The sequence below is a fragment of the Cyanistes caeruleus genome, unplaced genomic scaffold (genome assembly GCF_971803275.1).
Source record: "Cyanistes caeruleus unplaced genomic scaffold, bCyaCae1.hap1.1 HAP1_SCAFFOLD_143, whole genome shotgun sequence".
NCBI lineage: Eukaryota > Metazoa > Chordata > Aves > Passeriformes > Paridae > Cyanistes > Cyanistes caeruleus.
The window spans coordinates 320,727-343,111 of record NW_028255937.1 but is presented as its reverse complement, the minus strand read 5'-3'; the positions used below and the strand labels follow the sequence as shown (position 1 = coordinate 343,111).

At 53.4% G+C, this 22,385-nt stretch overlaps 1 protein-coding gene and 1 long non-coding RNA gene across 2 annotated transcripts in view; one reads left to right on the top strand and one right to left on the bottom strand.

Moving 5' to 3' along the window:
* Nucleotides 1-1,017: 1,017 nt before the first annotated feature.
* Nucleotides 1,018-5,864, top strand: LOC111944825 (class I histocompatibility antigen, F10 alpha chain-like). The gene is made up of 8 exons (XM_086874095.1): nt 1,018-1,108; nt 2,377-2,640; nt 3,289-3,561; nt 3,974-4,246; nt 4,332-4,433; nt 4,528-4,563; nt 4,683-4,733; nt 5,609-5,864. The coding sequence occupies exons 1-7, from the start codon at nt 1,033-1,035 to the stop codon at nt 4,706-4,708; spliced, it is 1,050 nt and encodes a 349-aa protein (XP_086730221.1). The 5' UTR covers nt 1,018-1,032; the 3' UTR covers nt 4,709-4,733; nt 5,609-5,864.
* Nucleotides 5,865-14,193: 8,329 nt separating this feature from the next.
* Nucleotides 14,194-22,385, bottom strand: part of LOC147645945 (uncharacterized) — a 166,975-nt gene continuing 158,783 nt past the window's right edge. Inside the window, exons 2-4 of the long non-coding RNA XR_015282056.1 lie at nt 19,900-20,022; nt 16,346-16,481; nt 14,194-16,129 (exon numbers count right to left, since the gene is read on the bottom strand). This is a non-coding gene — a long non-coding RNA (uncharacterized LOC147645945). The remainder of the gene's footprint in view (nt 16,130-16,345; nt 16,482-19,899; nt 20,023-22,385) is intronic.

The window sequence follows — 22,385 nt, the reverse complement described above, 5'->3', positions numbered from 1 at the left end:
ACCCCCTTGAACGTTCATTTCGGGGCACCGGCACCCCTCTGTACCCCATTCCCCAGCCCCAAAAACCCCTGCACCCCCTTATCTGGAACCTGGAACCCCCTGAACCCCCATTGTCGGGCACGGGAACCTCCAGGAACCCCCATTTCTCGGCACCGGGACACCACTGAACCCCCATATTCAGGCACTGGGACCCCTTGAACGTCGGAACATAGGAAGGGACCCCCCTGAACCCCATTTCCTGGCCACCGGGACTCCCTGAACCCCCATTCCGCTGCACCAGGACCCCCGTGCACCCCCGTACCCGCGACTGGAGCCCTCCCAAGCCCTCCATCCTCACACACCGGGACCCCCCTGTACCCCCATATCCAGCACGGGGATCCCCCGGCAGCCCCATATCCAGCACCCCCCACCTCCTTTCCCGCCCCTCCCCCTCTCAGAGACCCCAGCCCCCACTTTTCCTTCACCCCGGGACCCCCTGAACCTCCGTTCCTGGGCATCGGGACCCCCTGCACCCCCTTCTCCGGGACTGGAACCCCCTCCTGGACCCCCTTCCCGTGTTCTGGGACCCCCCGCCCCCCGTTCCCGGCCATCCCGCCCTTCCCAGACCCCCGAGCCGCCCTTTTCCTTCACCTTTGCACCCCCAGATCTCCCAAATTTCCGGGTCCCCCCAGTTCTCCACACCCGCCGCTTTCTCAAGCGGGGTCCCAGGTGGGTCCCAGGTGGTTCCCAGAGGGCTCCAGGGCGGCCTCAGCGGGGATCCAGAGGGATCCAGAGGGATCCAGAGGGATTCTCTGGAATTCTCCCGTCCTCTCCCCCCAGCCCCGCCTCGCGCTCGTCCTCTTCTGCGTCCTAAGCCGAGAACCCGGGATCTGCGCCCGGGGCTGTTGACATCGCTGGCACATCGGGCTGCCACTGGCGAGCGGGACATAGCGGCGCCAATGCCGGGCCGGAGGCGGCTTTGCCCGCGCGAATTCAAAAACTCTGAGCAGAGGTCAGCGCTGACCGCCGGAACACTCACAGCGGAGCGGCTCCATGGGTCCAGCGCTGGCTCTGGCGCTCCTCTTGGGGCTGCAGGGGATCCTGGGGGACCCGGGCGGCCCGCCGAGAGGTGAGTGGGACCCCCTGAATCCGGGACCACCCTGAACCGCAGTTCCCGGGCACCGGGACCCCCTAAACCTCCATTCCTGGTCACCGGCACCCCCTGCACCCCCTTATCCTTGACTGGGACCCCCCCCACACCCCCGCCAGTGCTCTGGCACCCTCCTGCATACCGCTTTTACCAGACCCGCCCTTCTCCTCGGTTTTCGGACCCCCCGGATCTCCCGAATTTCCGTGTCCACCCCGTTTTCCACTCCCGCCTTTTCCCGAAACGGGGTCCCAGAGGGTCCCAGGGGTCTCGGGGGGGTCTCAGCAGGGATCCAGTGGGGTCCGGATGAACTCGCTTGAATTCCCCTTTCCCCGCGTCCCCTCCTCACCGTTTTCCCTTGGTCACTTTCCCTTTTCCCGTCTCCCAAACTGCGTCCCCGGGATCCGCCCGCCTCTCCCTGCCCCAGCCTCCATTCCTGCCTTTCCCAGCTCCTGGACCCCGCGTTTCTCAACCTCAGTGGCCCCTGGACCCCCTTTTGTGGTCACAGGATCCCCCTGGATCCCCCATCGCTCCTCTCCCAGCCCCTTCCTTGAACCTTGGAACATTCCCGGCTCTCCCGGTTCCACTTCCTGACCCCCCCAATCTCTGCGTCCCCCCAGTTCTTCACCCCCTGGTCGTCATGCAGGGGGGTCCCAGGGTGTCTGGGAGGGTCCCTGGGGGTTCGTGCAGGGTCCCAGGGGGGATTCTGAGCCCTGAGTTTCCAGTTTCAGGCACTGGGAGCCCCCCATGCACTCCCTTATCCTGTACCAATCCGCCCCCCGCACCCCCTTTCCCATCCATCCTGCTTTTCTCAGTCCCCAGACCCCCTCTTTTCCTTCACCCTGAGACCCCCCAGACCCCCATTCCTGCTTTTCTCAGCTCTCACCCCCCCTTTCCTCTGCATCAAGGACCCCCGAGCCCCCCATTCCAGCCATCCCAGGTCTCCCCACCTCGTGACCCCTTTCCTTGGCACTGGGGACCCCTGGACCCCCTTTCCTGGGCACAGGGACCTGCTGGAACCCCCACCCCACCTCTCCCAGTCCCTGCACCCCCCTTCCATAACCCTGGAACCCTCTGAGCCCCTGGACACCAGGACCCCCCTGCACGCCCTTTCCTGTCCACCCCACCTCTCCCAACCCCTGGACCCCCTTTCCTTGGCCCCAGGATCCCCAAACCCCTTCCTGGCTCTCCCAGTTCCCCTTTCATTGATCCATGACCCCCTCAGTCCCCCCAAATCTGTGTCCCCCCAGTTCTCCATTCCCTGCGTTACCTGCATGTGGCGGTGTCAGAGCCCAGCCCAGGGGTCCCCCAGTACATGATCTTGGGGTTCGTGGACGGGATCCCCTTCACACGCTACGACAGCGAGCGGGGCCGGGTGGAGCCGCAGACGCAGTGGATGGAGGAGGGAGCTGAGCCGGGATATTGGGAGAGCCAGACCCAGATGGCTCAGGTGCACCAGCACGTGCGTGTGGAGGACATGAAGACGCTGCAGCACCGGTACAACCAGAGCGGGGGTGAGTGGGGGAATCTGTGGGGCTGGGATGGGGTCCATGGACTGGGATGGGATCTGTGGGGCTAGGATGGGATCCATGGGGCTGGGATGGGGTCCATGGACTGGGATGGGATCTGTGGGGCTGAGATGGAGATCTGTGGGGCTGGGATGGAGATCTGTGGGGCTGGAATGGGATCTGTGGGGCTGGGATGAGATCTGTGGGGCTGGGATGTGAATTGTGGGGCTGGGATGAGATCCTTGGGGCTGAGATGGAGATCTATGGGCTGGGATGGGATCCGTGGGGCTGGGATGGGATCCGTGGGGCTGGGATGAGATCCATGGGGCTGGGATGGGATCCGTGGGGCTGGGATGAGATCTGTGGGGCTGGGATGGGATCCGTGGGGCTGAGATGGAGACCTGTGGGGCTGGGATGAGATCTGTGGGGCTGGAATGGAGATCCGTGGGGCTGGGATGGGAACTGTGGGGCTGGGATGGAGATCCATGGACTGGGATGGGATCTGTGGGGCTGGGATGGGATCTGTGGGGCTGGGATGGGAATTGTGGGGCTGGGATGGGAATTGTGGGGCTGGGATGGGATCCGTGGGGCTGGGATGGGATCTGTGGGGCTGGGACACAATTCCATGGGTCTCTGTGGGTTCAATCCCCCCAGGTCTCCACACCATACAGCGAGTTTCCGGCTGTGACCTCCTGTCTGATGGGAGCGTCCGTGGATCCTGGCGGTACGGCTACGACGGGCGGGATTTCATCTCCTTCGAGCTGGGATCCAAGAACTTCGTGGCGGCCGACGACGCTGCTGAGATCACCCGGAGGCGCTGGGAAGATGAGAATGAGGTTGAGAGGCGGGAGAATTACCAGGGACACGTCTGCCCGGAATGGCTCCGGAAATACGTCGGATACGGGCGGAAAGAGCTGGAGCGCAAAGGTGGGTGGGAATTTGGGATTTGGGAATGGAGGACTTGGGAATGCCATAATTCCAGTGGGAATTCCATGGGCGGATATCTTCATCCCATTCCCACAGAATTCCATGGGCAGATCTCACCCATTCCCATGGAATTCCATGGGCAGATCTCATTCTCATCCCATTCCCATTCCCATGGAATTCCATGGGCAGATCTCGCTCCCATCCCATTCCCATGGAATTCCATGGTCAGATCTCACTCCCATCCCATTCCCACGGAATTCCATGGGCAGATCTCACCCCCATCCCATTCCCATGGAATTCCATGGGCAGATCTCGCTCCCATCCCATTCCCATGGAATTCCATGGTCAGATCTCACCCCCATCCCTTTCCCATAGAATTCCATGCATGAGTTCCACCATTATCCCATTCCAGTGGTCCCTGACGTCCACGTGTCCGGAAAAGAGGAACATGGGACACTGATCCTATCCTGCCACGTGTACGGATTCTATCCCAACACCATCACAGTCAACTGGATGAAGGGGGGTGAAATCTGGGATCAGGAGACGGAGTGGGGCGGGATCGTTCCCAACAGCGATGGCACCTTCCACACCTGGGCCAGGATCGAGGCGCTGCCGGAGGAGTGGGAGCAGTACCGGTGCCGGGTGGAGCATCCCGGAATGCTGGAGCCCGGGATCTTCGCTTGGGGTGAGGCTGGGAATGTGGGAATTGGGGATTTGGAATTCTGGAACGGGGATTCCGCTTCCCCTCCTCACTATCCCGCGTTTCCCAGAGCCGACATCTGGCGGGAATCTCGCTGTGGTGATCGCTGTGTCCGTCATCGCCATCCTCGTCCTTGTCCTCATTGGATTCGGTGTCTGGAGGCTCCAATCCGGTAACACACGGGATGGGGGTCAGGAAGGGGCACAGGATACCCGGCACTGTTCTGGGAATGCAGCACCCACACTGATCCCGCTGTTTTTCCACAGGGAGGAGGGACGGGAATGGATACAGCCCGCCAGCCGGTGAGTTCCAGTGGTGGATCCAGCTCTGAATCCCCTCTTTGTGCATCCCAGGGTGGATCCTGGGGTTAATCCCAGTGTGTGATCCATGCTGGAATCTCACGGATCTTCTCTTTCTGCAGGAAGGGACATGGAAATGAATGGCTGAACCACACTTACGGAGCGGGATTGGGGTAGGATTCTAGAGGGGGATCGAGGCAGGATGGATGGACTGGGATCAGGGAGGGATTCCAGATTAGAGCAGGGATCCAGAGCAGGATCAGATGGAATTGTTGAGTGGGATGGGTGCTGGTTTCTGGAGCAGGATCAGGTAGGATGGATGGAGCAGGATTGGTGTGGAATGGATGGAGAGGGATCGGGGCTGGATTCCAGACAAGAATCAGGTGGGATGGATGGAGCAGGACTGGGGCAGGAGGGATGGGGTGGGATCAGGTGGGATTCTGGATTAAGGCAGGATTCCAGTGTGGGATTAGTTGAGATGGATGGAGCAGGATCAGGTTGGGATTCCCAAGAGGGATTGGGGAAGGGTGGATGTGGCAGGATTGAGTGGGATGGATGGATGATGGATGGATGATGGATGGATGATGAATGATTGATGGGTGATGGATGGATGATGGATGGATGAATGATTGATGGATGATGGATGGATGGAGGATGGATGGATGATGGATGATGAATGATGGATGGATGGATGGATGGATGGATGGATGGATGGATGGACGGACGATGATTAATGGATGATGGATGGATGGATGGATGGATGGATGGATGGATGGAGTTGGATCAGTTGGGATGAATGTAATAGGATTATGGCAGGATTGGGGCAGGATCAGGTTGAGATTCCAGAGAGGAACTGGGGCAGAATGGATGGAGCAGGATCAGGTTGGGATTCCGGAGCAGGATTGGGGCAGAACGGATAGAGTAGGATTGGGGTGGGGTCAGGTGGGATTCTGGAGCAGCTCCTGCTCCCCATGGGCTCCAGCCAGGTCCATTCTGTGGAATGGGGACAGGGACAGGGTGACACCGTGACCCTCTCTCATCCCGTCAGGAATCACCACCGGAGCAATCCACAGAGCTGGATACAGCCCTTTCCCTCTTCCCAGGAATGCTGAGAGCTGCCAGCAGAGCTCATCCCACTGCTGCCACCCACCCCACAGCTCTTGCTAACAGATCGATTTCCTGTTTTCCAATATTTTAGAGCCAAAACCCACAAATATTCCTGATGCTTTAGTTCTGGTGTGAAATTATCCTGCTTGGGGCAAGAAATCCTGCTTGGAGCAATAAATCCTGCTTGGGGCAAGAAATCTGGGCTCCTCCTCCAGTGTCAAGCAGTTCCTCTCTGGGAGCCTGGAGTGGGAGTGGGGACACTGGGGACAGGGATGGGGACATTGGGGACAGGGATGGGGACACTGTGAGTAGGGATGGGAACAGCAGGAATGGGAATGGGGACAGTGGGGACTGCGGTGGGGACACCAGGAGTGGGTTGGGGACACCAGGAGCAGGCTGGGGACACAAGAAGGATGGGGACAGGAGGAGTGGGTTGGGGACAGCAGGAATGGGTTGGGGACACTAGGAGCAGTGTGGGGATACCAAGAGTGGGTTGGGGACACCAGGAGCAGGATGGGGACACCAGGACTGGATTGGGGACATCAGGAGCAGGATGGGGACACCAGAGCAGTGTGGGGATACCAGGACTGGATTGGGGACACCAGGAGCAGTGTGGGGACACCAGGACTGGGATGGGGATACCAGGAGCAGGATGGGGACACCAGAACAGGTTTGGGACACCAGGAGCTGGGTGGGGACTTGCCAGCCACGCCCAGCTCCATTCCCCAGGATTCATTTCCCTCTCCATGTCCCATGTCCAAGGTGTCCCCAGGAGGGTTTGGCCACATCAGGCTCCTGGAGGGGCAGTGGGATGGGGGGAGGGGTCAGGCCAGGCCTCGCTGTCCCCAAGTGTCCTTGAGTGCCCCAAAATCGATGCTTGGGATCGCAGAGAGGTTCCCTGGCCATGACCATGGCCATGACACAAGCACAAGATGGCCATGAGATGAGAGTTTCCATGAGTGACACAACCCTGAGATGACCATGACCCTGGGATAACCATGGGTTATCCCATGACCAGGAGATGACCATGAGATGACCATGACCATGGGATGACCATGACTGTGACCATGACCAGGAGATGACCATGAGCATGACACAACCACAACCCTGACCATGAGATGATTTGGACCAAGAGATGACCATGGGTTGGCCATGGGAAAGCTGTGGCCTTGAGGTGATGCTGATGTGATTGTGGCCATGAGATGACCATGAGGTGACAATGACATGATCATGAGATGACCATTACAGTGAGATGACCGTGAGCATAAGATGATGGTGATCAGGAAAGGACCGTGACCATGAGATGGCCATAAGATGATCGTGGCATTGTGACAATGAGATGACCACGAGATAACCATGACACCACCATGGCCATGAAATGATGAAGGCCTTGAGATGACCATGTTACCATGACATGATCTTGACCAAGAGGTGACCACACCACACCATGGCTGTGTGGTGATCAAGACCATGAGATGATCATGACACAACCATGGCTGTGAGATGATTGTGACCATGAGGTGACTGTGAGATGACCATGAGATGACCATGACCATAAGATGATGGTGATGACCATAGCCATGGGAAATAAAAAAACCCTTACAGAATTAGGACCTTTTCCACCTTTGTTAAATCCTGGTCACTTCTGTTCACTTTTGTTCCCCAAAAAGCACCCTGGGAAGGGTTCAGTTGAGGGTCAGATGGTCCGAGAGTGGGCCGGTGGTCATGTCATGGGTGAGGCAGTGATTGGCTGGGGAGATGCGTGGCCATCACATGATCAGAGAGCTGATTGTGTAAAGGGACGCATCAATGACACCACAGTGGCAGGCAGCCAATGCATGGTTCGGTTAAGTTTGGGTCAGGTTTGGTTAAGATTGGGTTAATTTTGGGTTAGGTTTAGTTAGGTTTGGGTTAAGTTTGGATTAGGTTTGGTTAAGTTTGGGTCAGGTTTGGTTAAGTTTGGGTTAGGTTTGGTTAAGTTTGGGTTAGGTTTCGAGTCTAAAAAGGCTCGGTTGGTTACAATAAAGGATCTTTGAAGCAAGCAAGGCAGTCCGTGTGTCTTCGTTCCCCATTGCTACTCATGACCATGAGATGGCCATGACTGTGACCATGAGATGAGTCAGCTATGATCCTGGCATAACCATGATATGATTGTGGCCATGAGTTGACCATGAGATGATCATGAGGTGACCGTGACCGTGTGATGGCCATGACTGTGACCATGACACAACCATGACCATAGATGATCATGAGATGATTGTGGCCATGAGTTGACCATGAGATGATCATGAGGTGATTATGACCATGTGATGACCATGAGATGATCATGACCATGAGAGGACTGTGACCATCAGATGACCACGACACAGCCATGAGCATGAGATCACGACCATGAGAGGACCATGAGCATGAGATGATTGTGATCAGGAGACAACAATGAACTTGAGATGATGGTGCTCAGGAAATGACCATGACCATGTCATGACTATGACTGTGGCCATAAGATGACCACAAGATGACCATGAGCATTTCATGACCATGAGCATTTCATGACCATGACAAAGCCATGAGGTGATCAAGGTCATGAGATGACCATGAGGTGACCATGACTTAAGCATGGCCATGGGGTCATAAAGACCATGAGATGAGCAAGAGATGACCATGGCCTTGATACAACAATGACCATGAGATGACCACAACACAACCATGGCCATGAGACCATTGTGACCATACGGTGATTCTGAGATGACTGTGAGATGACCACGACCATGAGGTGACCACGACTGTGAGATAACCACAACATAACCATGATAGGATAGTGACCATGAGATGGCCACAAGATGATCATGAGATTACCATGACCATGACATGACCATGACACAACCATGACCTTGAGATGACCATGACCATATGATGACCATGGTCATGACATGAACTTGACAGAACTATGACCGTGACCATGACCATTACAAGGAGATAACCATGACCGTGAGATTATGGTGATCAGGAAATGACCATGACCATGAAATGGCCATGAGATGACTGACTATGAGATGACCATGATCATGAGATGACCAGAACCATGGAATGACCATTACAATATAACCCAGACTATGAGATGAGCATGAGCATGAGATGATTGTGACCAAGAGATGACCACAACATGGCCATGGCCATGTGTGAACATGATCATGAGGTGACTGTGAGATGACCCTTACAGTGAGATGACCATGAGCATGAGAAGACCAAAACAGAATCATGGCCATGACATGACCATGACATGACCATGGATGTGAGATGATCGTGACCATGAGGTGACTGTGAGATGACCATGAAAGGATGGTGATCAGGAAATGACTATGACCATGAGATGACCATGACCATGACACAACCACAACCATGAAATGACCATGTTATGATTGGCCATGAGTTGACCATGAGATGATCATGATGTAATTGTAACCATGAGATGGTCATGAGCATGCAATGACCCTGACTGTGACCATGACACAGCCATGGTCATGGACCATCATGATGAGATGACCATGAATGTGAGATTATTTTGAGCATGTGATAACTGTGACCAAGAGACGACCATGAGATGACCATGGTCATGAGATCACTGTGAACATGAGATAGCCATGAGGTGACCATGATGTGATTGTGACCATGAGATAACCATGACAATGAGATGACTGAGAGGATGAGATGATGACTATCAGGAAATGACCATGACCTTGCGATGGCCATGAGATGACTGTGATCATGAGATAACGGTGACCATAATTCAACCACCACCAAGAGATGACCATGATAAGATTGTGGCAAATGAGTTGATCATGAGACGATCATAAAATGACCATAACCATGCAATGACCATGACTGTGACCATGACACAACCATGGCCATGGAATGATCATGACCATGGGATGACCATTACAATGAGATGACCATGACTAAGAGGTGACCATGAGCATGAGATGATTGTGACTAAGAGATGACCATGAGATGATCACAACACACCATGGCCATGTGTGACCATGATCATGAGGTAACTGGGACATGACCATTACAGTGAGATGACTGTGACCATGAGATGACCATGAGATTATCATGACCATGACACACCCATGATCATAAGATGACCATTACAGTGAGATAACCATGAATGTGACCATGACACGACCATGACCATGAGGTAACAATGAGCATGTGATGACTGTGACCGAGACATGACCACAACACAACCATGTGGTGATCAAGGCTATGAGATGAATCACAGACTCACTGTGTTGGAAGAGACCTTCAACATCATTGAGACCAACCCATGCCCTAAGACCTTAACTAAACCATGGCATCGAGTGCCACATCCAGTCTTTTTCTAAACACATCCAGGCACCCAGGCTTCCACCTCCCCAGGCAGACCATTCCAGTATTTTATGACTTTTTGTGAAGAACTTTTTCCTAACGTCCAATCTAAACTTCCCTTAGTGCAGCCTGTGTCCTCTTGTTCTGTCAGTTGTTGCCTGGTGAAACAGACCAACCCCACCTGTCTACAGCCACCTTTCAGGGAGTTGTAGAGAGTGATAAGGTCACCTCTGAGTCTCCTTTTCTCCAGGCTAAACAACCCCAGCTCCCTCAGTGGTTCCTCACAGGGCTCGTGTTCCAAGCCCATCACCAGCCTCCTTGCCCTTCTCTGGACACGCTCAAGTGTCTCAATGTCCTTCCTAAACTGAGGGGCCAGAACTGGACACAGCACTCCAGGTGTGGCCTCACCAGTGCTGAATACAGGGGAAGAATGACCTCCCTGCTCCTGCTGGCCACACTATTCCTGATCCAGGCCAGGATGCCCTTGGCCTTCTTGGCCACCAGGGCACACTGCTGGCTCATGTTCAGCTGGCTGTCACCAGTGTCCCCAGGTCCCTTTCTGCTTGGGCACTGTCCAGCCATGCTGTCCCCAGAGTGTGGCACTACAGGGGTTGTTGTGGCCTAACTGCAGGACTTGGCACTTGGACTTGTTAAATGTCATCTTATTGGACTCTGCCCATCCATCCAACCGTTCCAGGTCTCTGCAGAGCCCTCCTCTCTACCAGCAGATGGACACATGCTCCCAGCTTAGTGTCACCTGCAGATTTACTAATGAAAGACTCAATACCCTCATCCATGTCATCAAGAAAAATATTGAACAGAACAGGCCCCAGCACAGACCCCTGAGGGACACCACTGGTGACTGCTGCCAGCTGGATGCAGCACCGTTCACCACCACTCTCTAGGCCTTGCCACCCAGCCAGTTCTGAACCCAGCAAAGAGTGCTCCTGTCCAAGCTGTGGGCTACGGTTTTTCCAGGGAATGCTGTGGGAGACAGTGTCAAAGGCCTTGCACAAGTCCAAATACACAACATCCACAGCCCCTCCCGCATCCATCAGGTGGTCACCTGGTCATGAAAGGAGATCAGGTTGGTCAAACACAACCTACCCCTCCTAAACCCATGATGGCTAGCTATTTATTATCCTCTACAAAAGTTGCCAAATTAAGTTTGACTTAACTGAGCTTTGGTCTCCCTAATATTTTTCCTACATGCCCTAGCAACCCCCTTAAATACTTCCTGAGAAACGAAACTTGACCTGCCGCAGCGGCGGTGGAAAGCCCGGAGCACCGCGACTTCTCTAGAGAAACAGCCCTGAGAAGGGCTGGCCCGAAGCGCGTGTGCGGCTTCGAGCAGTCGAGTGATTCCAGCTCAGCTCAGTAATACTATAGTGATTTCAGCTCAGCTCGGCTCGGCTCAGCGGCGGCGGCAGGCAACACAGGAAGCAGGGACGAGAATGCTGGTCCAGCGTTCCACCGAGGCAAAACCTTTTATTCAGGCAGAGCTTTGGCGAAGGGTGCCAGTAACAGCAAATCTACTGAATAGGGGAGAACCTGGGGTATTTATGGGGAAGGAGAGGGGTGGGGGGAGCCCGAGATATATGTATCAGGGTGGGACAGCAGGGGGAACACCAATGGGACACAACAGTTTAACATATCTAACTCAAAGGCCTCTGGGAGTGACGAATTGTGTCTCTCTGAGTACAAGGTGTCTTGCTTCCAGGGGGGAGCCAGGATCTCGGGCTCGGCAGGCTCCTCCGCATCCACATTGACCCTCCTTCCAAAGAGGATACATCCTCTTTTTATTCCTAAGATCCTTCAAAACCTTGTTGCCCACCCAGGTTTGGAAGTTTGCCTCGTCAACTCATCTTTCAGTACACAGTCTGTTCCTGTGCCCTCAAGATCTCTCTTTTGAAGCATGCCTGCCCTTCCTGGACTCTTTTGTTTTTAAGGGCTACTTCCCAAGGAACTCTCTGAATAAGTCTCCTAAATAGGCCAAAGTCTGCCCTCCAGAACTCCAGTGTAAAAGTCTTATTGATGTTCCTCCTGATTTCACCAAATACTGACAATTCTATAATTCCATGATCACTGTGCCCCAAGTGGCCTCCAACCACCACATCTCCCACCAGCCCATCTCTATTTGCAAACAACAGGTCTAACACAGACCCTTCCCTGGTGAGCTCACTTACCAGATGCTCCAAAAAGTTGTCCTCCACACACTCTAAGAATTCCTGGACTGCCTCCTTCCTGCTGTATTAAGTTCCAGGCAGATGTCTGGTAAGTTAAAATCACCTACAAGAACAAGGGCTGGATGTGGGAATTCCAAGCACAGAAAGCTCTCAAAATGCTGTAAATGCAAGTTTAGATATAGACATGGACACAGGGTTTGATTTAAGGCCTTGGAGAAAGCTCCAAGACTTAGAATGATAAGTGAGAATGTGAGTTTAAATAGAAAGACATTAAGTTAGGTTGTAGGAAGTTTTAAGGTTTTAAAGTTAAGATATAGAAGTAGTTATGAAGATAAGAAGAAGTTTAAGGTATAACAACTAGTTTTGTGTGTCATTATATGATTGGGTAAGAATGTCCGCACTGTGGCAAAAACGTGTAAAACACAATAATTAGCTATTGGTGTGAAAGTAGGAACATTCCTTTGTGGCATTAGTTTATTGGCTAATTAACCTTTAAAAACCCTTGTGACCTGTAGTCTTGTGACCACTGACCACGAACAACTGGTGAATAAGGTGAAGATGTACTCACTCCTTTATGAGACTGTGGAAGAAGAATAAAAAATGATGCTTTAAAACGTATTTAAGTGGTCCTATCTCTCTCACTAAATCCCAATAACAAGGAAGGACCCAGAGCACATACTGGAAAAAAAAGAGAAGGGAAACTTCTGGAAAGGTCTTTTTTTTTTTGTCTGAATCTTAGAGCTTTTGGCTTGAATGTGGATCTATTGGGCTGAGTTTTTATTTTTTTCATGAGGTGAGAGGTGAATCTTGTTCTTCCTGAAGTTTTTTGAGCTAAATGTTGGTGGCTTAGTTTTTGCAGGAAGCCAAATCTGAACATTATGGACAACTCTTTACCTGAGTATCAAAGTTTTGGTTCTTTTGGGGCTGTGTCTTGGTATTTGACATTTTTTGGTTTTCCTGAATCATGCATTTCATGGACACAAGACACCTGGTGACTTCTGGAGATGGAGCTGAGCAGACAGAACCCCCAGCCCAACATGCTCATCCTTGTTTTCCCCCCAAACCAGGATTTGTTAATCCCAAGCCTTGGCTGGATGGAGGAAGAGGAAAAGCCACAGAGATCCCACACAAGGAAGGGTAGCAAAGCCAGCCCAGAGAGCTGCAAGGAGGAAAGACCCCACCTGTGCCAGGAAGGGGCCGCAGATCCAGTTTTCTCCCCTGCCCACATCCAGCTGAGCTGCTCCCAGGGCCAGCAGCAGCTCTCGGGCCACGTGCTGGCCACTGCCGTGCTCCCCAGCGGGGACTGGAGCCAGCAGCTCCTGGTGCTGCTGGAAACCGCCCCCGGCAATGCGGGCTCAGCTCCAGCTGCCAGGTGGAGCACGGCAGCCTGGAGCACCCCCTGAGCCGGCACTGGGGCACGGCCCGGCCCCCACAGCGCCGGGGGCAGCGGGGGAGGCACTGGGGGGGCCCAGAGGGAGATTGGGGTGTGCTGGGAGGAACTGGGAGGGAGTTTGAGATAGACTGGTTTAAACTGGGAAAAAGATTCAGATGCCTAGAATGGCTGAGGAGGGTTTTGAAGAATGTTGGGGAGGATGGGATGAGGTTTCAGGGACCCTGGTGGATGCTGGGAGGGAGTTTGGGGGTGCTGGGTGTCACTGTGAGGGATTTGAGTGAGTCTGGAGGAGCTGGAGGATTGGAAAGCAGGGATTGAGATGAGGTTGGTTGCGCTGGGAAGAGACTGGGAGGAGTCTTGATGAGTCCTGGTGGGGCTGGGAAGGGACTGGGAGAGGGTTTGGGGGTCCAGGGGCAGTGGGGGGAAATTGGGAGGGGGCTGTGGGATCCTGAGAGGAACAGGAGGGGCTCTGCTGGGTCCTGGGGAGGCTGGGAAGAGACTGGCAGTGATTTACCAAAATAGCGATATTGATCCAGTATCAACATCAATCTGTTAATGGACAAAAAACCTCTCCAATAGTTTAAAGTTACACAGTGGATGTTTAATCACAGCACTGGGAGAGTGTGGGAGTCATCCCCTTAATATGCACTGCAAGCTGACAAAAGATTCCAGTGTCTATTTATTTACAAAAGTCTTGAATTTCCAAAATACTAATACATATTAATACTAATACATATTTATAATGCTAACACCTCCCATTCCCCACTTTGGATTAAAATGCACTGTAATGAGTTTAAAAAGTCATTCTGCCTGCGTGGTTGGCTCCCTAATTTGAGAAGAGGGTTGATTTGGTGAGGAGGGGTCATCAAGAGATGAAGGAAAACCGCTCTTCTTCACTCTCACCTTTCTACCTTTACAGTGGTTGATATTACAAATGACATTTGGTACAACTCCAGTTTCCTCCCTTGTGACTTTTAAATGGGTTTCCAGATGTAAGGTCTGTGATTTTCCTGAACCCGTTTATCAGTTTCTCTTTTCTCATTATAAGCACAGCTGAACAAACATACAATGAAAAGGAATTTTTTACCTATGTCCAAGACTCATTATCTCAAATCCTGCTTCTCACTTAATCATTAACTCTGACTAGTTCCAGCAAGGCCTATCTCTAGTTAAGATCTCTAATTTTTCTAAAATATCTAATTTTTTAAAATTAGTGACTCCAAAGGAGGTTTCAGAGGGTCCTGGATGGGCTGGGGGAGACTGGGAGGGTCCTTGGAGTGGCTTGGGGTGTCTGACAGAGGTTTTGGGGGTCGTGACCCCTGCAGACCCCCCAGGGATGATGTCAGATGCTGCCCACAGCAAGATGCTGACGGGGATCGCAGTCTCCGTGTTGGGCTTCGTCTTCCTGGCACTGGGGCTCGGCTTCTGCCTGTGCAGGAAGGTGAGGGGGGGTCCCGGGGGTCGTGTCCTCCCTCCCCACAGAGCATGTGTGCTCCCCTTGGGCCCCCCATGTCTGGTGTCACTCCCTTTTCTCTGCCCACACAGCTCCTGAGTCAGTGGCAAAAGGTTAGAAGGATTTAAAGTCAACAATTCCCACTGTCATTCTGTATCCTGTTTGGTTTTCATTCCCCTGCTTTCATCCAGGTGCCCACAGGGAGCCAGGAAGATGTGGAGCCTCCCAGCCAGGTGTCTTCCCAACACGCATCACCAGGACCACGGATCACCAGGGCTCTGCCCAACGGGGGTCACTGGGGATCATCCAACGCCCATCCTCCCATGGGGGATGGAGCTGGAGCAGCGCACAAAGCTCTTCCCACACTCGGGGCACTCGCAGGGCTTCCCTTACTGGTGCCTCCGTTGGTGTCGGGTCAAATGAGAGCTCCTGGAGAAGCTCTTCCCACACTGGGGACACTCGTAGGGCCTCTCCCCAGTGTGGATGTGCTGGTGTGCCCTCAGGTACGAGCTCCACCCAAAGCTCTTCCCACATTCCAAGCAGGTGTAGGGCCGTTCCCCTGTGTGGATCACCTGGTGTCTCATCAGGTCAGAGATATTTCTGAAGCTCTGCCCACATTTCCCACACTCATACGGCCGTTCCCCAGTGTGGATCCTCTGGTGTTTCATCAGGTAAGATGTGTTGGTGAAGCTCTTCCCACATTTCCCACACTCATAGGGCTTTTCCCCAGTGTGAATCACCTGGTGCTGGATCAGGTGGGAGCTTCACCTGAAACCCTTCCCACATTCCAAGCACTTGTGGGGCTTCTCCCCCAGCTCTGAGCTCCAGCTGGATCTCTGGCCGTGTTCCTGGCACTGGGGGGATCTTTCCTCCTTGCAGCTCCCTGGACTGGGTTTGCAGACCCTCCTCATGCAGGATCTCTGGGGCTTTTCCTCCTCCTCTTCCATTTAGACACGGTATGAAAATTTCTGATTAGGAGGAATAAAAAGAGAGGAGAGTGCCTTGGGCTGGGGGTTCCTCCATGCCCAAGTTCATCTCAGAAAGTCATTTGGCATCTTGTGTCTGTAAGAAACCAAAACACCAAGATTCAGCCCAGACATCCTCCAAACATCAAAACAAAGATCAAAAAGTACCCAAACACCAAATTCAGGCAAAACCCCCTCCAGAGTAGAAAGATTCAGCCCCTGCAAAAAGACAAAGCACCAACATTTAGCCCAATAAAGCTCAGAAACAAGATTCAGCCTAGTGAAAATCGTGGATCCCCCTCTCTCCAGTCACCTGCTGACTGTGGGCAGGGAAACACTCCTGGGACTGCACACACAGGGAGGGTGGAACCTTGTGCTGCTTCCTCTTCCAGCTCCTCCTCCTCCTCCTCTTGTGCTCCAGCTCTTGCTCACACCTCTTCCTTCTTCTTCTGTAAAACCCGAGATAGATATTTTGACCATTTTGTTCTTCAGCCCCGCTTCTCCTTCCCTTCCCCTCCTGCCCCCAGGCCCAGCACCCACTGCCGCCTCCCTCTTCCCCCCCAGTCCCACAGCATCCCACCGCAGGGGCACGGATGCAGCTGGGCCAGCTCGGCCTGGGGCTGCGCTGGGCTCTCGGCCGCTTCCGCCCGCACTCGCTCCCCACTGCAGCCGCTCCCGCCACCACAGCGCGGGGGGGCCCAGCCTTGGCGCTCCCCCCTCCCACCTCCCCAAATTCCCCTCCAGGGGGGCGCCAAGGCCCGGGGGGGAGGGGCGCAGCTGGGCTCCAGCTGGGGAACGCTGGCAGCTGCGGCTCTGCCTGGACACTGATGAGTCATCAGCGCCGCGCGCTCTGATTGGCTCAGCCCTGCCTGAGCCCTGCGCCTGCACCAAGGGGGGACACCCTGCTCCAGGGGGGATGGCCCCAAAACGGGGCAACCCCAGCAATGGAACAACAACAAAGCCTCTTTACAAACTGATCCCCTCAACCTCATTGCACATAGGGCCAGGGATGTGGACATAAGGAAGTGACAGGAGGAGCCAGCAGCTGCAGAAAATGTTATTAATTGATGACACAGACTGCTGCTCAGCCAAGGTCCTGCTAAATTCATCAACTTCCAGAAGAACAACAAAGACTTAACACAACCATCAATATCCTTAGCTATACAAGTGGGGTGCATATTAAGGGGGTATGTAGGAGGTGCATTGGGAAGTCTGTACCTCTCCAGGACTTCAGCCAATGGGGAAAGGGAGAGGGAGATGTGGCAAGAAAATTAGGATGAAAAGGAGGCTGTGTCTGCCAACAATTGGAGAGACCCCATGGGAAATGTCCCATGGCCTCTCCCTATTTTTATGAATGAAATTACTTTTACAGGACTCCTCTGTCTTCCTTGTGGACAGAAACCTGTGGGGATGTCAAGTTTTCCACACACCTTGGGGCTCCTCCGCAATTCCTTCCACCGTCCGGGCCGGCGGGCAGTGAGTGCAGCTGAAGGGGCCTCACCCAGTTTGGGGGATCGGCTCCCTCGGCTGGCGGCGGCACCGGGCATTGATTGGGTACCCGAGAGTGAGCAGGAGACAGACGAGGGACGGATCAGGGCGGCTCTCAAGAGTCGGCAGGGAGAGAGCACTGAAAATCTCAGCAGTGACTACAGTGGCATCTTCGGGGAGTGAACATGGCAGGGCACCCAGGGAGGGGACAAAAGGGAAAGCCACAATGGGGTCCCAGCAAAAGGGATGAGGATCCCAAAATATCTCTCAAGGGTCCCATGGGAGAATGTGGAGGTCGTTTGCACATTCTCCCAGAGGGAATTAAGGACATGGACACCCAGGGGGGCAATAAGGGAAGTCCAGAAGGGATTTAGACAACAGGGGATGGATGGTGTTGGTGTGCTGGGAAGGGATTGGCTGAAGGGGAGTGTGCAGGAATGTGCTTAAGGCAAGAAGCAAGAAGAGCAATCCATGGGGTAAGAAAAAGGATTATATAAAAGAGGAAAAAGAGAAAAATACTGAGGATTGTGATGTTTTCCAGAAGGTGCTTGTCCTCAGAATTTGCCAGCAGATCCGTTGTATCCCAGTTTTCAGAACAGGAAAACAAGGAGGTGAGGATTTCAGGGGGTTTCTCTGAGCTGGGAGCGGCAGGAGCGGGCGCAGAGCTGCGGCACCGGGAGCACGGGCTGGGGGCCTGTGGGGAGCTGTGGGGCCGGGCCGGGGCTGTGGGGCAGCCGGGGCTCAGCGCCGGGCGCTGCCTGAGCCCAGCACCCCCCGGGCAGGGCCGGCAGTGGCCCCCGGCCCCCAGGAGGCTGCGGGACGCCCCGGCCGCTGCCCGGCCCCGTGGAGCTGCCGGCCCTGCCCGCCGGGGGGGCCGCCTTTGGACACTGCGGCAGGACAGGGACCGGCTCTGGGATACGGGCTGGGGAGGGGAGCCTCAGCACAGCCAGCACGAGGAAGGAACAGCTCACAAATGGCGATTAGACCTGCAAGGATCCACATGATCTTTTAAGCATTTCCTGCTGGGTCCCTGGAGAAAGGAAGGATTTTCCAGAAAGCTCAGCAGCTGCCACACGATGAGCACCCACAGGCACTGAGGGGGGGCTGCAGCAGCGACAGAAGAAGCCCCTGCAGCACTTGCTCACAAAGGCTCAGCAGCTGAATGCAGCAAGGGATGAGCAAAAGGCCAAGCTGAAGGCAAAGGCCATGGCACAGTTCCTACAGCCCCTGAGGGATCAAGCCCAGGGCCCAAGGGGGCCCCAGCACCCAGGGGACACCCTCGGCCACAAGCACCTGGCACAGGCATTGCCCTCCTGGCCAGGGCACAGCCCACCCAAACAGCCCCTGGCAAGGAATCAGCCTTCCAGCTGCAGGGCACAAGGACACTGCAAGCACAGACAGCAGCACCCTCAGCACCAGCAAGTCCAGCCCTTGATGGACACGCATTCTTAGCGGTGGCACAGCTCCCATTCCACCAGGGACCCACCACACTGCAGCCCTTGGGAACATCCAGGGTGGCTCTGGATCCAGAGGAGACCTTTCCTGATGGACACAGGGGCCTCTCCATCCAATCGGAATCTTACAATAAAAGGGGGAATATTTTAGCTATTAAGGCACTAAGTGTGAAAGATGAGTGGGTGTGTTTTATTCAGCCACTATTAACAAATGTGGGGGATGGGTTTAAAATGCAGGAATTTTTATTTGCTCACAATTGTGATTGTAATTTACTGGGAAGGGATTTGATGGCAAAACGGGGAATGCAAATTAATGTTGCAAAAGGTGATACAGAGACTGGTTCTGTTGTACCTCTGTGTCAAATGTCTGGCAGAGCCACGGCTGAAGTGAACCCACAAGTGTGGGCATCCCCAGGGAAATTGGCAAAATTAGATATGGAGCCTCTCCAAATCTCCCTGAAGCAACCAGGACAAGAGGTGTGGAAAAGCAATCCCCTGTTCCAAGGGAGGGAAGGAAGGGCTCACAGCCTGTCTGGGAGTCCTGCTCAAGGCACGGCTTGGGGAGCCAGGGATGGCTCCCTAGAATGCTCCTATCCTGCCAAACAAGAAATCCAATGGAATCCACAGAATGCTGCAGGACCCAAGAAGAAGAAATGAGATGATGAAACCGAGGCACCCCACACTCTCAGATCCTTACACCAGCCTCAACCAGGTGCCCTCCTCACACTGCTGCCATTCACAACTCAATGCAAAAGATGCTTTCTGGGGATCTGCCCACTCACAGAGGATGCAAACACAATTCTGCCTTGGGCTGGCAACAAGAGCTAGAAGGGAAAATGCTCAAGACATGGACGGTCCTTCTGCAGGGATGCACCGGCCCGATTGGGGCAAGCCTTGCAGGAAATATCAAAGGAATTGACCTCACCCCCAGGGACTGGCTTAATGCAGGATGTGGATGACTTGCTCCAGTCAGAAAAACAAGGAGAAGAGGTAGAGGAAGCCTCTGTGAAGTGCCTTCATTTTCAGGCTAAAAAGCAGCTTTCAGTATCTGAAAAAAAAAGGAAGAGCAAACGGTAGAGAAAATGGTTAAACATTTGGGACCTATTTTGACTGAAGGCTTGTGGTGTATTGACTCTGAGAGAGTCCAGGGAAACTAAGAAATAATGTTACCCAGGACTAAAATGTAGCTGGTACAATTCTTACAATTAACAGGGAATTGCAGGAGCTGGATTGAGGATTCTCTCTTCCACCCCGAACATTACATGAATTTTTTCCCCCATATAGTCTCAATGTTATGGGGTGGACATAAGAAAGAAAACAAAACTTGACAAAATGAGAAAAATAAAATGATTGATACCCAGCCATGGCTCTTCCAGACTCAGAAATCTGAATTGCAAGGGAATATTAAACAGGCCACCCCTGAGCCTGCACTGAAGGCAACGCAGCAGCAGCCAGGGCTCCCCAGTGGGGGAAGCCCCTGGGCCTGCCCACAGATCCTCTGCTCAAATCCTCGGCCTGGGCACCCTCCTTTGCCATCTCCAGCCACTGCGGGACAATCCTTGCTCTCACTCTTGCAGCTTCAGGCCTTTCTGTGCCTGCCCTCGCCACAGCTGCTGGGGAAGGCACCGGGACAATTCCACTCTGCCTCTCAATTCCACTCACACTCTGCCCTGCCTGGGATTCGCTGCTGGCAAAATAGACCAACTTGAAAATGGCTTCAAATCTTATTTCTCTAAAGGAACTTGGTTTGCATTTTCCTTGGGGAAAGGAATTTTAATGTTTCTTTTCCACCACTCAGCAGAGATGAAATTAACATCTCAACAGACTGGGAATAGCCCAAAAGATTCTCCCCAAGATAACGACCATCAACAAAACATCAACACCCAGCAGCAAACATCAACCAACACCTACCCCAGACACTGCCCCAGGCACAGCTGGAGACACCTGGTCTGGAAAAGGCTGAGCAGGAAATCCAGGAGTGCCCACCTAATTCACATCACAGGCACAGAAATCCGGCTGCAACAGGAAACCAAATCCTAACAACTCCACACCTTCAAACCAATGAACATTAAACCAATGGATTTCTATGGGGTCAGACTGTATAAATTTAGGAAAAATCTAGTCAAACTCATGTGTCATGGAATGATTTTCTCTGCATACCCAGCCTAAGTGTGCATGAAATTATTCCTGTTGCACATCCTGGCCAGAATCAAGTAATGCCTTATTTTTCTAAAGACATTGTTGAAGAGTTTTTGCTTTTCACAGTTTCAGTGAAAGGATTACACCGTTAAGAGTAATTTTTTGTAATAATTTTACTTCTATATTGTGAGTTCTGTTTGGGCCAGTGGTGTGAGAATCAGTTTTTATTCCTAGGAGAATAAAAAGAAAACACTTGATTGCTTTCTCATTTTTGATTTATATTTGTACTTGACTCTTAGTGATGACAAAATGATGGTATGAGTTTTTTGATGTTCCCCTTTAAGCTGCAGTTTGAAAACTAGAAGAGCTTTAAAGTTGGTGCTTTAACACATAAACAATTATTAGAATATTGTTTAAAAAAAAATAAACAGCAGATCTGTGGGGGGCCACGTGTGAGTCACGGGATGCCTGCCCTGGAAGAGAAGCTTTGTTCCAGGCAGCCAGGAGAGGAGCTTTAGAAATGCAAATTAACACTGATGGCCCAAAGCCTGCACAATGGCCCAGGGGCTTCCTGCCTGCAGGAGGAATTGCAGTGATTCCAGGAAGGAAAAAACAGAGGCAATGAGTGAATCTGCTTGGAGATAGGGCCAGGGACTTGTACATAAGGCAACAAAGGGAGAAACCATCATTTTCATAAAATGTTGACAAGGACTGCTGCTCAGACCAAGTCCCGCTACATTTCTGAACTTCCAGAAGAACAAACACTTCACAGAGCCAGGAATATCGGGTGTTATACAAAAAGGACTTGCAGCAGGCGGATCGGGAAGGCTGAACCTTCCAAGCACCTCGGCCAGTGTTGGGCAAAGGGACAGGGACATGCGGCCGGGAAAATCAGGACAAAAACGAGGCCGCGTCCTCCAACACCTGGAGAGAGCGCACGGCAAATGCCCCATGGCCTCTCCCTTTGGGCAGCAATAAAGTCACTTGCACACCGCTCCTCTGGCTCCTTGGGCCACACAAACCTCTGGCGCCGGGAATTTTCCCGCCCGGCCCCGGGCCCAGCGCAGCCACCTCCGGCCTCCCGACACGAAGCGGGACGAGCCAGCGCTGCTCCGCCACCGCCTCCTGCCGAGGCCCCAGCGGCAAGGAGACCGCGGGCAGCCGCTCCCGCAGCGCCCTCAGCCCAGGGCCAACACGGGCCGGCCACGGCACAAGCCACCCGCCAAAGCCCCCTGCCGCCCCCTCCCGGGCCCGCAGCGAGCCCCGAGCCCC

Excerpts from the sequence above, each read along its gene's own strand:
- LOC111944825 (XM_086874095.1), top strand. The coding sequence starts at position 1,033 with ATGGGTCCAGCGCTGGCTCTGGCGCTCCTCTTGGGGCTGCAGGGGATC. Across the intron at positions 3,562-3,973 it reads GAAAGAGCTGGAGCGCAAAG|TGGTCCCTGACGTCCACGTG; the intron begins GTGGGTGGGAAT and ends ATCCCATTCCAG. Across the intron at positions 4,434-4,527 it reads TGTCTGGAGGCTCCAATCCG|GGAGGAGGGACGGGAATGGA; the intron begins GTAACACACGGG and ends GTTTTTCCACAG.